This window comes from Poecile atricapillus, chromosome 3 (genome assembly GCF_030490865.1).
Source record: "Poecile atricapillus isolate bPoeAtr1 chromosome 3, bPoeAtr1.hap1, whole genome shotgun sequence".
NCBI lineage: Eukaryota > Metazoa > Chordata > Aves > Passeriformes > Paridae > Poecile > Poecile atricapillus.
The window spans coordinates 90860649-90874952 of NC_081251.1; the positions used below are offsets into that span (position 1 = coordinate 90860649).

General features: G+C 42.0%; 1 protein-coding gene across 2 annotated transcripts in view; it reads right to left on the reverse strand.

The window, feature by feature from the left end:
* Positions 1–11919, reverse strand: part of SLC3A1 (solute carrier family 3 member 1) — a 14400-nt gene extending 2481 nt beyond the window's left edge. Inside the window, exons 1-9 of one of the 2 annotated variants that reach the window (XM_058834042.1) lie at positions 11003–11918; positions 10146–10325; positions 9059–9213; positions 7878–8003; positions 5528–5647; positions 4715–4839; positions 3328–3526; positions 2435–2581; positions 276–392 (exon numbers count right to left, since the gene is read on the reverse strand). In XM_058834042.1, coding sequence (XP_058690025.1) covers positions 276–392; positions 2435–2581; positions 3328–3526; positions 4715–4839; positions 5528–5647; positions 7878–8003; positions 9059–9213; positions 10146–10325; positions 11003–11399 — 1566 coding nt within the window. In that variant the 5' untranslated portion in view covers positions 11400–11918. Of the gene's footprint in view, positions 1–275; positions 393–2434; positions 2582–3327; positions 3527–4714; positions 4840–5527; positions 5648–7877; positions 8004–9058; positions 9214–10145; positions 10326–11002 lie in introns of both variants that reach the window. The other variant, XM_058834043.1, reaches the window with a different exon arrangement.
* Positions 11920–14304: the final 2385 nt, after the last annotated feature.

The window sequence follows — 14304 nt, forward strand, 5'->3', positions numbered from 1 at the left end:
TTCAATTTAATATCAAAAGGATTAAAAGGATATTAAAGAGCCAAATTGCCCCATCGACATCATAATTGTAGCTGCTCTGCTTTAATGAATATAGATGAAGTAGGCTCCTTGTTGTGGAAGGATTTCCTTTTCTAATAAAACTCGTGAGGATTCAGTGCTTTTTTCCCTTGAGTTTGTTCCTGCTGCCAATGTTCACTACTAAAAGGAAACCAGAGCAAAATAGATACATTAAAATATTTTGAGACCGTTAGTTTGTCACACATGTAGATACCTACTTCCACATTTACACTTTGGTAGTTGGAGTTAACAGGTAACCAGCTGCTGTTGCCTTCTGTAAAACCAGCATTAACTTTTCCATCCCATTGCATGGGGGATTTCTCTGGGAGGGTTGCCTAGAAAATAAAGTGGTGATTACCATATTAAAAATTATTCTTTGAATAACATGTTCTCACATCTCCCAAATTATCCTCCTTTCAGTATTGCTTTCTTTGGTTTAAGTTAAAATTAATTGAGGATGCAATTGTGGTCCAAATCTAAGGAGATTCTAAGATAGTTCCTGAAATGGAGGGGAGGGGATCATCTCATATATAGCATTGCTGGGTAAAACATGGAATTCCCAAGTAACTCTTACTAGAATTGTCGTCCTTTGCAACAGATGGTTGGATAAAAGTTTACTGATGACATCCAGGATATTCTGTTAAATATCTAGACATGCAGAGAGTGAATATGTGAGGTAACGAGTCCTTAGAAAAGATGTCGTTAAAATAACAGTAAACAACAGGTAACTGCTGTTCACTGTCTGTTCTTTTGTAAGTATTACACTTTTCACCCCAGAACTCTTCAAGCTTGCATTTGCAAGGGGTACAATTTTGACAGGACTGTTTGTGTTAGAAAGGTAAAATTATTACTTCCAAGTGCAAAACTATTGAAAAACAGCTTTTATCTGATTAAAAAGTGTCGATGTAAAAAAAGTCTGAAGTTCTCATTTTGAAGAATTCAGAAAAATTCTGAAAAAGCTTCCTCATTGTTACTGAAGAGCTGCCAAAAGATCTGACACTTAAATTTAATGATATAAGAGGGCATAAAATATTTTGCACATACTTTGAGTGTTTGTTTTCCATGAAAACTGTTTTTCATATAAAGGACACTTTTCAATACAATCTGTCAGAGCAGCAGCCTAACAAAAGAAATTGTCACTTTGCTTTGTGACATAATAAATAATGGGTTTCTCCTTTTTAGCATATTCTGAAAAGCAGGGGAAAAAAATCCTAAGTCTTCAACACTGGTAACACTGCCTCTCATCTTTACCTCTTTCAGTGTCTCCTGAAGTGTTTGAAATGCTGGGTCTAAAGCCTATATCATCCTGAACAAATACTCTCCATCTTCCTAAGACACCCATTAATCAGGGAACCTTCCTCTCCAGTCTGAGTGAAGGGTGGGTTTGCATTTGTTCCAAAGCCCTGAGCCACAGGGTAGCCACTAAAAGAGAGTGAACCCTGAGGAGCTCAGAGTGAGCCACTTTTCTTAAGAGAATCACTCTATCAGCAGTAATCAGCAGCAGCAAGAAAATGTAGGAGATACTTTGACCTAGGGGTTTCTCAGAGGAAATGAGATTTCCTTTTAAATCAGAGAATCATTTCCTCACATCTGAATCAGACAAATCTGGAGATGATCCTGTGCTTCAAGTACCTCTTTCCCTTTGATACAAAGCTAGTCAATGCCATTTCTAACACTGCCAGAAGCTGCCTCATTCCTAACAGAGGCTTTCCACAGGGAAAGCAACATCTGCCATAGGACCATGTTCATATGGTACTCAAATATGGTCAGGAGAGGCAGAGATGAGCCATTCCCTTTTGGGACAGACTATGCATAATGACCAAAAGCCATTTCTGCTTGCCACCAGGCAGCCTCCCCTTCATGCCAATCCCTTTTTCTGAGCTTGGGCACACTCATGACAGCCATGGACAGAATCAGAACCATAATTTCCTTTAAATAACAGCCAGGAAATAATGGACTCTGACATAATGATGAGGGCACTTCCATGGGAGGAAGGAGATGGCTCAGTTCCTCTTCCCTCATATATCTGCAGCACGCTTCTCCTAACCCCTGGCCAGGCCCAGTGTTGGCACTTGCTGTCCTTTCTGGTGAAGAAACACTGCTGGAAATCCTGCAAGATTGATCCAGAGGAAGACAGAAATCAGCATCCATAACTGAAGTCTACCAGTTCAAACACACATCAAGGCCTTGATTCTGGTTTCTGGCCTGGCCAATTCCACATGCCGTAGAGAGGTTTGCCATGAAGGACACAGAAAACCATTTAAACATTGAGAAAGACTGGGTTTGGTTAACAAAACAAAAGTGCTTGTGTTTCTGAATCTTCTCTTCCTTGTAATTAAACCTCAAGAGGACCAGAGTTTACATGCTTTTCACTTACATTTTCTGATGCAATGTTCTCCATGCCTATTTCTTCACCATAATAAGTTACAGGAGTGCCAGGGAGGGTTAAAAGCAGCATGTTCATGACATTGATGTACTCCTTCCCAATCCGAGTTGAAATCCGAGCAGCGTTAGGGCTTCCAACCTGAAGAAAACATCATTCTGTTAAACAAACATTATAAAATTTCATGCATATGTGAAATTGATTAACTAATTTAATACAACAGTAAATGTTTTGGGGTTTTATCTTTCCCTTCCAGGGCTGGGAGGTCCATTATCTTTATCTTGATGCCATTACAAACTTCTGTCCCAAAAAATTTAACACACAGAAGTCCTGCCAGCAGCATACCAGGCAGAAGTGAGGAAGAGATGACAACAACTGTCCCTGCTTACAGTTCTCTGCTATTTTCTCTGCTGTGTGAGGACTGCTCTGCTTGCTTTGAAAAGATCCTTTGCACATCCCAAATATGCTTCCTAGGAAAAAGAGGAGCAATGTTTTAAGTTGACTGCCATCTACTGCCTGCTCTGCTCTGTCCTGGTTCCAGAATCCATTGCAGTGAGTCAGTTTATGGTCGTAAGATAATTATCCCAATTCCATTCTCACTGGTGATTTAGCCATTGAAGCCACTGAGGGAGAGACATGATCATAAATTCCTTTCAGTCATCCTTGCATGGGGAGTGGAACTGTTATTGAAGCTCTCCAGCAGGACAGCCGAACAGTGCCAAATACTCCAACTACAGCAGCTGAGAGTTTTCACAAGGACAGCAACTGTAGCTCAGCTGCAGGCCCAGGCTGCTGCTGATCCCACTGAAATCAGTATCTTTGTGTGTGTGGTTTCTGTCACCTACAGGAACAAGCCCTTCCTATGAGAGCTGGCCTAGAACTCTTACTGCCCAGTTTGGCCATTTTCCTGCAGGCATGTTTTTCATCCATGAGTCGACAGCTTCAAAAATACTGTTGCCCGATAGATTTTTCATGTTAATTAGGTTGAAATTGAAGGGAAAATCTGCTTCTTGGATAAAAGTCGTTCCATAATACATCATTGTTGCTCCAATGTCTTCCTTTTCATCATCATCAGAACCCATAAATCTAAAAGAAGTACACAAATAGGTTTTTTTGCTTCTTTTTGGTCACACAGAACAGAATAAAGCTAGAAATGGTTGGACACAGAGCATTAAGAATTAGGTTCATTTCCCCCTCCCCATCAAAAAAAGATTAATATTAAAAAATAATATTAAAAAAAATTAAAAAGAGAAAATATTTTGTAAGGCAGACAAAGAATCAAAGAGAAATACTTCTTGAAAATTGCTGGAGAAAAATCTACAAGAGTCAACACACAGCTGAAGTATCTGACTGAAGTTTTATCTTTTTGAATCCATGCCTACACACTCCATTCCAGCAATTTCCATGCTTTCCTTCACAGAAGAGGACCTGGGGGTCCCCCAGGTTGACCATGAACCATCAATGTGCCCTTGCAGGTAGCTCATGGCATCCTGGGCTGCATTAGGAGTGCTGCCAGGAGGGAGGGAGGTAATCCCCATTAGGCTGCCACTAAGGCCATTAGGGACTGAAACGTCTCCCAGGAGGAAAGGCTGCAAGGTGGGCTGTTTAGCCTGGGGAAGGGAAGCCTCAGGGGGATCTCATCCATGTATGGAAGGTAAGGTGCAAAGGTGACAGAGCCAGGCTCTCTTCAGTGGTGCCCAGTGCCGGGGCCAGAGGCAATGGGCACAAACTGAAACACAGGAAGGTCTTTCCCAGTCAACATCAGGAAACTTCCACCAGTCAGGGTGACCGAGCACTGGTTTTCCAGGGAGGTTGTAGAATCTCCATAACTGGAAATGTTCAAAAGCCACCTGGACAAGTTCCTGGGCAACCGGCTCCAGGTGGCCCTAAAAAGCAGGGGGTTTGGACCAGAGAACTTCAGGAGGTCCCTTCCAAATTCAAACATTCTGTGATTTTAACACTCCCTGACTGTGTGTCTCACTCTAACTGCACTATTAAAAATAAAGAATAAATCAGGCACAGGCTTGATAAATTAGTATCTCTGTGATTAGAATGGTTTCCTTCTCTGCTTAGCTTTATATAGTCCATAAATGGAGCAGAGCTAACGGTCAATTCCTTTCTTCATAGTCTTGGGAAGAGACAGTGCAGCCTATGTACTACTACCTGCACCAGAGGATTTGCATTTCTGTGGTGTATTATGTTACTAAAAAAACATTTTATTGCTAGCAAGAGAGAAATTAGTATCAGAAAAAAATGGCCAGCTGTGCTTGTTACCTGTATCTGCCAGGCTCTCTGCTGAACTCATTCATGGTGTGACGGAAGCTGCGGATGATGTCATGCAAACCAACCTGCGTGGTGGTGTAGTCATGGTGGAGCTGGGAATAGGCTGTGATATTTTCCTTAAAGCAGGGTATAGTACTTCACATTAGTTCACCAATGTTTTAGGTTTCCAAATTCTCAAAATTCTTCCCATTCTTTCCTAAGACAATGTACCAGTTCATGAATTTCTACTGAAATGAGTTCAGCATGCTAATACTAAGAGCACAGTGCTGAACTGCACTTGAGGAACTCTGGAGCAGCAGAGAACTGATAATTTTGGAGCACATCCTTCAGCAGGGAAAGCCCACCCACAGCACTAACCAACAAGAGTCCATCTGGAGCAGCAAGCAGAGCAGGTGCCATGGCCTCAGACTAGGCTGGAAAGATGGGCAGTGCCTTGATACAATAACACACCACCACCACCATGTTGGAGCTGGCCAGCTGTCTGTGATCCCCAGCTCCACAGGAGAAGAGTGTCTTAGTGCTGGCACTACCTGGGAACATCACCAGGTTCACTATCAGAGCAAAAGTAACATAAAAACAGTGAATGTGTCTGGTCACCTCTCATTGTGACACATGGCCTATACCAGTGTTTTTTAGTTATGCTCCAGTTCTTACCAGGGCTTCTTTGTGCAGAGTGCCCAGGACCCACCCGCCTTCCAAGGCTGTCCTGATTTTCCTACAGCCACAGTTAAGACCCAAAAGAGTCAAACCAGGCATTTTTGTCTCCATAGGAAATGCAGGAAAGAAAGCAAAGACAAAACTTACTCCCTTCTGAGACTTGTCCACTCGAGGCTCATCTCGGAGATGTGTTGCTTCTAAGAGAAATTTAACAGCACCAAAACTAAACCCATCCACTCCTTTGCCAAGCCAAAATTTTATAATATCCTGGATAAAAGCAAGAAGTGAAAAGTCTGAGCAAGCCCATCCCATTTAAAATAGTATACTCTTAAAAAGAAAACAAAACTTGTAAGGAGGTGTTACATAACAATTCATTTTTTGATTTGTACTTCAAATTTTTCTTGAAGCTAAAGTTAATCATGTTGATCTAAGGTCAAATCAGTAACTAAATAAAGTATGTCTTACTATTTCATCCATACAAAAAAGAAAAAGATTGGTCTCTAACTTCTCCCATAATTCAGGAGATCAAAGCCAGGGCATGACTCACTAAAAGCAGTGTCTAATCCATCCATCAACACAGCTGGGCTCATGCTAAGTGAAGCTGCTGATGAATGCACTCATCATGGCTGCACATTGATTCAAATATGCAGGAATATGTTGTTCTGCACAAACCTTGTGCCACTAATTTTCTTTTACACAATAGAGCTCTTAAAACATTTCTTCTCTCTTATTTGACTGATGTAATTTTTTTATTTTATTTTCAGACCTATTTGTTGATTTGCAGGAACACGAGAAATTATAATCCAACAATTACAAATTCTCTTGATTTGAAGTTTCACTATTAAATTCCAGTATTAATCAATATTAGTAAAATTATATCCTACTTCACTAACTATATTACTACAGTTTTAATTGCCCTAGTTTTAACAAAAAACTCCGAAGTTCAGTCCCTCTTGAATGGTTTCTGCAAATGTCCTTTTAGTTGTGATACTTGTCTTCATCTGGGGAAAAAACCTTTTTTCATATTCTTTTAGAAGATGTCTATTGACTTGCCTTTTTAAAACATATGAAGTACACTTGTCTGAACAGGCTGGAGTAGAATTAATCCTCACACAAGCTGTACAGGTTTTAATTTGGCAAATAAAGACTGCCTCACTGAGCTGCACTTTTTCCTAGCACCATTCTGAAAGCAGCAGCTCTCATTATGGTGTCTGTCCAATACTCAATCTACACAAAAATGTTCATGCTTATACCTGTGCTCAGCACAAAAGCAAACCCGGGTATCAGCACTGCAAACATCAAGCACTGACATGGTTCTCACTGGCACCAATCTACATCATTTACACATGAAAACCACAACATGCTGGTTGCTGAGTCTGGCTATTCTTAGGTGCCCTTGTGCTGCTGAACCAAAGACTTTAGCTTCAATGCAAAAGTCCATTTGCTTCCTGCTCAGTCCTCCTAATCTTCTGGAACAGGATTCTGAATTAAAATACTAGACAAAAATTATTCTTTAACATGATGTTTATACACATTTACCAAAGGTTGGTGTTACTAAGACAAACTTCCCAGCTTTCAAGTTTTTTGAGGTTTTTTTGCACAGGAAGTGCAGTATCTCTTTGCTACTGGAGTTTCAATAATCCAGGTACCATTCTAAAAAGTAATTAGCCGGGATCGTTAAAAAGCATGTGCAGTGCTATTGGGGTGGGGGGGAAACGTGCAAATGGCAAGATGTGGCATTAAGGGAAGTATGAAGACACAGGGAGGTTACTGGCAGTGTTCTTCAAGGATCAGTCTCAAAAGCAGTCTCATTGTGTGCTTGAGTTAAAAGGTATGGCCAGAAGTGTTTTGTTTGCAGTACCTATGTGGTGAGGGCAGAGGCCCCAGAGACCATTCCAGGAGGACGGGGCAGCAAAGAAGACCAGCACCAAAGAAACGCGCCACAATTCAAAAGTACAAAGTAGCAAACGCTTAAGGATTCAATCAAATACACTACTGTAGCTGTACTACCTGCTGAGGGATAACTAACGACAGGGGTAAAAAGAAGCAGCTGTTGTCAGGCTCCCCATATTCAGGCCTACATCCCCATATTGTAATGAATTTAACATTCTGCATTCCTCAGTCTGCTAGGAAACAGTGCAGAAAGGAATGAGACTGCATCCAAGCAGTACCATCACCACCAGTCTCGCTGTGAAAACACTCATTTTCCCCCTGCAAAGTCATCAAACATGCAGACAGATCGAAACTCACTATCTCCCCCTTATCCACAAGCCCAGGGATTCCTTGTAATTCAAATCAGCATTGCCTCTGCTTTCCCAAAAATGCGAACATCTCTTTGCTAAACAAGGTGCCATCCCTCCATTTGACTGGGCAATTAACAACTCTTTGTATCATCAGAGATAAAAACTTCTCTGCACTTGAGTAAATCAGTTCTGCACAGGCTTCAGTGAAAGAGTTGCTCTGCTGTTGGCTCAGCAGCAGTTGGTTTCATGCTTACATGGATTTCTTGTTGGACAGCAGGGTTGCGAAAATTCAAGTCTGGCTGTTCCTTCCGAAACTGATGGAAATAACATTGCTTTCTCACATCGTCAAACTGCCAGCTGGAATTCCCAAAGACACTCACCTGCTCAGCCAAGGGAGAGAGACAGTCAGAGCTACTAACTTAATAAATATTTCCCCCTATGCATACATTAAAACGTGGGGCATTACAAGAATAAAATAAAGCACAAAATGCCTAATCAGTGGACTACATTTTGAACAGATTTTGATTGGTATTTATGGTTTTAATTTCTTTTTGCCACTAGTTGCTCTCCTTTTAGTTGTGCTTTGCCACATGTATTTCTTGTTCCATGTTGTGAATTTTGAAAATTTTTTTATTAAGTTAACTTTCATTAGGAATTATCTGGAATAGAGGGGAAAACATGAGCGGGAACATTTATTTTGGAATTACTTCTGAAACTTATTAAAAATAGCTTTAGTTAACTTAGAGCTTTCTGCAATTTAGTATCATCCCTTTGAAGGGCCAATGCAAGTTAAAAATGTTAAACTTTATCACCATCTCTGTAATAAAAGATTCCAAAAGCTAAGATAGTTCTTAAGAGTCTTAAGCTTAAAAAGAAATTATACAAATTGGTACAAAGTATTAATTCCACCCTGAGTTTTTGGAATATACAAGTTCCTAATCAGGCACCCACCAGTTCAAATCTAAAGTAAATCTATACGAAAAAGGCAACACACTTTCTGGCCTGATCACTTTCCAGAAAAAAAGGAAAAAAGCCAGGATCACATTGTTTTGTTTCCATCTCCACCAACTATCACTTAAGAGGACGCAACATGAAGTTTCTAGAGCAGAATACCCATACACAGAAGGAGGCATACATGGACAACTTGTGCACAACCTTTTTGTTTTTTAAATTTGGTGTTTGTCTCTTGAATGAAGGTTTAACACTGAGGTGAAGAAACAAAAGTAATTTTTAAAATTCCACTTGAAGTAGGAACTTTTCCAGTGATCCTCCAACCTGGTTTAAATTTTAATCTCCACTAACTCATGTAGTAACATCAGTTTGTACCTCTCACCAGTCATTTATAACCCCATGTACACTGGGATAATCATGTTACAGCTTCTTTTGCTCTGTGGCATCCAGCCTGGGATGTGCATGTGTCCCTTTCCATGTTTACCCAGTTGTTGGGAGGGATGACTGAGCCAGAAGCCTGCATGCAGTCCTGCCAGATGTAGTAGTCTGTGTATTTCCCAGTCCGATTGCGGCTCAGCTGAAACCACCGGTGTTTGTCGCTTGTGTGGTTTGGTATTAAATCCATTATCACCTTTAGCCCTTAAAAATAAAAACAAAACAGAAAAAAATCCATCAAACCCCCCGGCCCCCAAATGACAACATTACATTTAGCCTTTTAAGACATCATTCATATTTTTTCTAAATGCAGTATCAGAGGTATTTGGGCTTCTTCCATGTCAGAGGTCTGGTGAAGGGGCAAAAAAACCCACAAAAAACACAAAAAGTACCAGACTACCAGAACAGTTAACCTGACTGGTGTTTGCAAGTAGCTGGAACACAGCTTGGGAGGGAAAGAAGGGTGAAGAAAAAAATCAGAACAGATTTCTGTTATTATGAGCCACTTTCACTAACTCTGACTTCATCATCTGTCTCACACCTCCCAGGTGAGAAAGGCACTTCACCAGTCTAGCATCTGTGAACACACATTCTTCATCACCCTCCCTAAAGACCAGATGTTTTATTGAAACCTCAAATATTTTCAGACTGGCAAACCATTTTCTGTTCAGCTCAACAGCTGCAAGAAACACCTGAGCAAACATTTGGTGTGAGGCATAAAAGCACCAAAGCAAGGATGCAAGGTCAGGAAGGAAGTGTGTGTTCCCTCATGTTCAGTCAGACAGAACTGCGCCTCAGCTTGATCCCGTAATGCCCATAAGATAGGCCTCAGGGGGCATGGATAGGTGCCAGCCCACCACCCACAAACATCCTCCTTGCAGAGGACATGCTGCTGCCCTGTGCTGCTGCTGTAGCTCCCTGTGCCCTCTGTCCTGCTTTCAGCACTGCTCCAGAGCCAAAGGGCAGGAAACAGCAATCACGGAGCTCATGCTGCCGTGGAGCCGCCTTGTATCCTTTGCTGGCACCTCCATCTGCTCCTGCTCAATGCCACCATGGGAGGACTGACAGATGCACAAACAAGTCTCTATAAGGTCCATCTTTTTAATAGAGTTACTTTGCTTGGAGGTGCAGCTTACCTTTGTCATGTATGGCTGCAATCAGATTCTCAAAATCTCTCATTGATCCAAAAATGGGATCAACGTCATAGAAATCTTCAGCTCCATATCCAAGGTCTTTTAAAGGGGACTTAAAGAAAGAGGTGATCCAGATGGTTTTTATATTCAAATATGTAATATGGTCCAGTTTTTCTTGGATACCTATTTAAAAAGGAAAGGACATCATTTGTTCAGGAAAGACAGAAGATTTCTGTTTGTACAAAGGTTCCTTTATCTTTCTGACATGTTATTGTGGTATGCAACTACAGAAGCAGTTTCTGCCCTTCACTTGCCAGTACTGTACAGTGTGGCTATCATTCCTTGTTTAGAAATGCATTGTCCATTTTGAGCCTTGCCTTTCTGCAGGGCAGTCTCAGCTCAGCTCCTGGTAAGTGGCATTGGTTCCTTGCTGCCAGGGGCCCCATCTCCACTCATTCTTATTAGCTGATAACACCTAGACCATGAAGAAAACAACACATCCTTCTCCCCTCACTGTCAGATTTGGTTTTCCTTAGGAAGAGCAGCCACCAAACATGACCAGGTGCTCAGCACCTTTCACCCTTCTGACTGGCCTCAGTCTGACTCTGGTAGCAGCTGTGCTGCTGCTTGCTCCCAGCACCATCTCTCAATCTCCTTTCTAATTCCCCGCTTAGACTTAACTTGAGCAAGCAGCTCTTGGATTTATTCACAACAACATGAGTTGCTATTAATGTTGTCTGACTTTTCTTACTTCTCTCCATTAAGGTAGCTTTGTCTATTGGACTGTACTCTTCCACTGTTTTTTTATATACACACATACACACACAACTGTTACACAGCAAGAACGAAAACTGACTCACCTTTCAGATCCCCATTCCCATCCATGTTGCTGTCCTTGAAGGAACGAGGATAGATTCGATAAATAGGACTAGCTTGCCACCAGTCAAGGCACTTTGGAGAGAGAGCAATAATGGCAATTGTAGTGCACACAAGCGCCACAGAACCAGCAATTATGAGCCAGAAGAGGATCTCCCTGGTGACTCTGTAGCGGGCTTGGCTGGAGAACTGCAGCAAGACTTCCTTTGGCATCCCAGCATAAGGCTTCAGCACTGTGTCCTCCACAACCACCAGGTCCACATCAACACTGCACTTTTTTGACATTTCTTCTTGGTTACTGGCATCCATCTCCTTGTCCTCAAAAGCCTCATTTTGAACAAATCCATTGTTCTCCACACCTCCCTTCTCACTCAGCTCCATAGGTAAGCTCTTAGCTTTCACCTCAACTGTTTTATTTGAAAGTTCTTGTCCTGGAGACTCTAGCCACAGCACCTTTGTTCAGTGGAATGAGAAGCAGTGCAATTAGCTATTCTGGGTTGATAATCAATCCTGACCAACTGGTCAAAGTTCAAAAAGAGACAAAAAGGACAAAGTGCTCACAATTTTCTGCATATTCATCATCTTCAGCGAGGTAACAAAATGCCATAAGAAATGGCAGTTCTGCTGGGAAGAAAAGGCTATTGTTGGCATCAGTTAGGTTTACTCTTGCTCTCTCCAGTACACCACACTTCTCTTCCTTATGATAGGAGGGGGAAATTCAGGTTTTACCACTATCAGATGTAGTAAATATGCAGCTTTCCAAACTGGTCCTAGTCTCCCTTGCCTGAAGCAATCTGAATATGGGTAATTTAAACATGAACAGCAAAAGAATGAAGGTTGGCAACCACTGGCCCAAACACACCACAAACTAAGAAGAAAAGATTCAAAGGCTGGTTGTGGGTCTTTTTCAGTTTAGATAACCCACCCCAGCCCACCCCCAGCTCCCAAGCACTAACAACTGCTGTGGTACATACTGATCCAGTGATTCACAGCAGGTACACAGGGTGGATTGCTACTCCCAGAACCAGCCCCGGGGCAGGACAGGATAGTTCTACACAGGCACAAGCAAAATTCAAGAGAAAAAACCCACTGCCCACTATTAAAATCCATCCCCTCATTTAAAGGGGGGGGGGGGGGGGGGAATAAAGGGGGGGAAGAAAAAAGAGAAATGTTGAAAAGAACCTTTCCCTTCTCCCTCTTTCCCTCCTTTTCTACTGCTCTAGGCAAGAAAAAGCAAAGTCTGCACAAACATGCGCATTTGTACACATCTGTGTGCCCTAAGCCCCAAGTGCCTGAAGTCAGCATCAAGACATCCCTTCCCACCAATGCCCCCTGCCCAGCACACCAAAGGACACACTAAGAATATTGCCAAGGAGTTGCCCTATCACTTGTAAACGTTAACTCCTACCTCTGACCATAGGGTCAGGATCCTAAGGAAACTCATGGACAACTGCAGTGGAGACAAGGCTGGGTTGTGATTCAAAGAAGGTGTTTATGATGTTTGCATCAAGCAGTGAAAGAAGTTTATAAACTACGGACTGTAAAAAATACAGCATGCAATATTCAAATTACTCAAAAATGTGTTATTTCTTCAGTAGCTGAGCTAAGAACAGGTATTTGATGCTGACAGATTTAATCCTTCCTCTTCTTAACACCAGTGCCTGGCAGCAACCTCAGCCTGTGCAGTGTCAGGCAGCTGTGGAAGCATCCGAGATAACAGCTGTAGTGTCAGTGCCTGTGATTCAGTATTGCCAGGAAATCCAGAAGTGATTTATTCAAAATATTTGACACAGTTACACTTGAATTTAATGACTCTACAGTCTTAACATCATCATATCAGTAAGCTGTAAAAGTTTCCAGACGGGCATTGTGCACTCAGGGCATACACTTGTATTCAGTGCAATGCCAGTGACTCCTCACTCCATTTCAATTGTTTCATTTCAACGACTTAACTTGCAATTAAAGTAGAGAATGTGTAAATACTGATTATTTTTAGACTGCATCAAATACGCCTCAAGACCTGGTACTCCCCAACTTGCTTTTTTCCCCGCCAAACTCAGAAGTTTAAAAGTACCAAAGTCTTCCTGCATACACAAAAGCTCTCTCAGTCACCCAGTAACAGCAAAGCAAGTCAGAGCAAGAGCAAATGATGGCCAAAACACAGCCATATGCCACAGATGCACAGGTCACATATGCCACTTAGGACAGTCAGGTGCTGAGTATTACTGCTGGAATCAGAAAGGGGAAACTAGATCCAAGTGAGTATTTCAGCTTCCTCCCATCTCTTTTCTTTAAGCCAGTAAACTTTCTAATGATTATTTCCTGTGTGGACAGGTTTACTTGTTCTAGGGACAGAGGCAGCTTATCCTTGGCACACGTAGTTTCACAACTGATAAAGGCCAATTTAGTGTCTCACCAGTCAGAAGCTGCCACTGCTCTCTGTACGCATGGTTTGGAAACCATTACTTTCCCCTTATTCGAGTATCTTGCAGGAGCAGCCTGTTCTGTGAATCCCACTGTACAAAAGCTGCGCCTTCAAAAGAGCCCCTCATGTCCTAATGTAATCCCCAAGTAACATTAAAGGCTTATTTATGCCTTAAGTAGGGCAGACCGTGTCTTAATGGCCAAGCATCTGGCTGAAAAGAGAAGGATTATAGCGCTCTGGTGGATAAATGCAGCATGCAGGAGATGGAGGCCATGGATAGATGAATCCATGTGTGCCATCTCCACTGGCTGCAGAGCACGCAAAGATCCAGTGACACAGTTGCTGTGGGGGTGAAACAGAACATAAGCCATGCTGGAAATTACCAAGTAGCAGTGCTGGTGAATACACAGTCTGTAGAGTTGGACTGAGCAGGCTCACAGCCACACCACAGTCGCATCTCACACCAGATCCATGTTGCTCCCTGAGAAGAGCTGAAGCGCAAGCAGGTACCAGTGGAACACAGGTACACTTAGGGTAGGCATCTGGGCCTTAAATCCTAAAAGTTCCTCTAGAAAGCTTGAAGAAAATATACAGCCAAGGAGCTTAAAACAGGTCTGGATGATCAACTACCACAGACCCAGGAGAACAAACCCAATAATCTGATATTGTCTTCTGTATGATTTTCCTCACCAACTAAAAATAAACCCACACAGGTATTTTGTTATTACAGACCTATTTTTTTTCCTCTCCTAATCCTGAGGAGTTGCTTGCCTTAAAATTATTTGATAAAGGAATAAAGTAAACTTCATCTTAGAAAGGTAGATCACCAACAGTTCCCACTGAGCTTTAACTTTTTCTTTT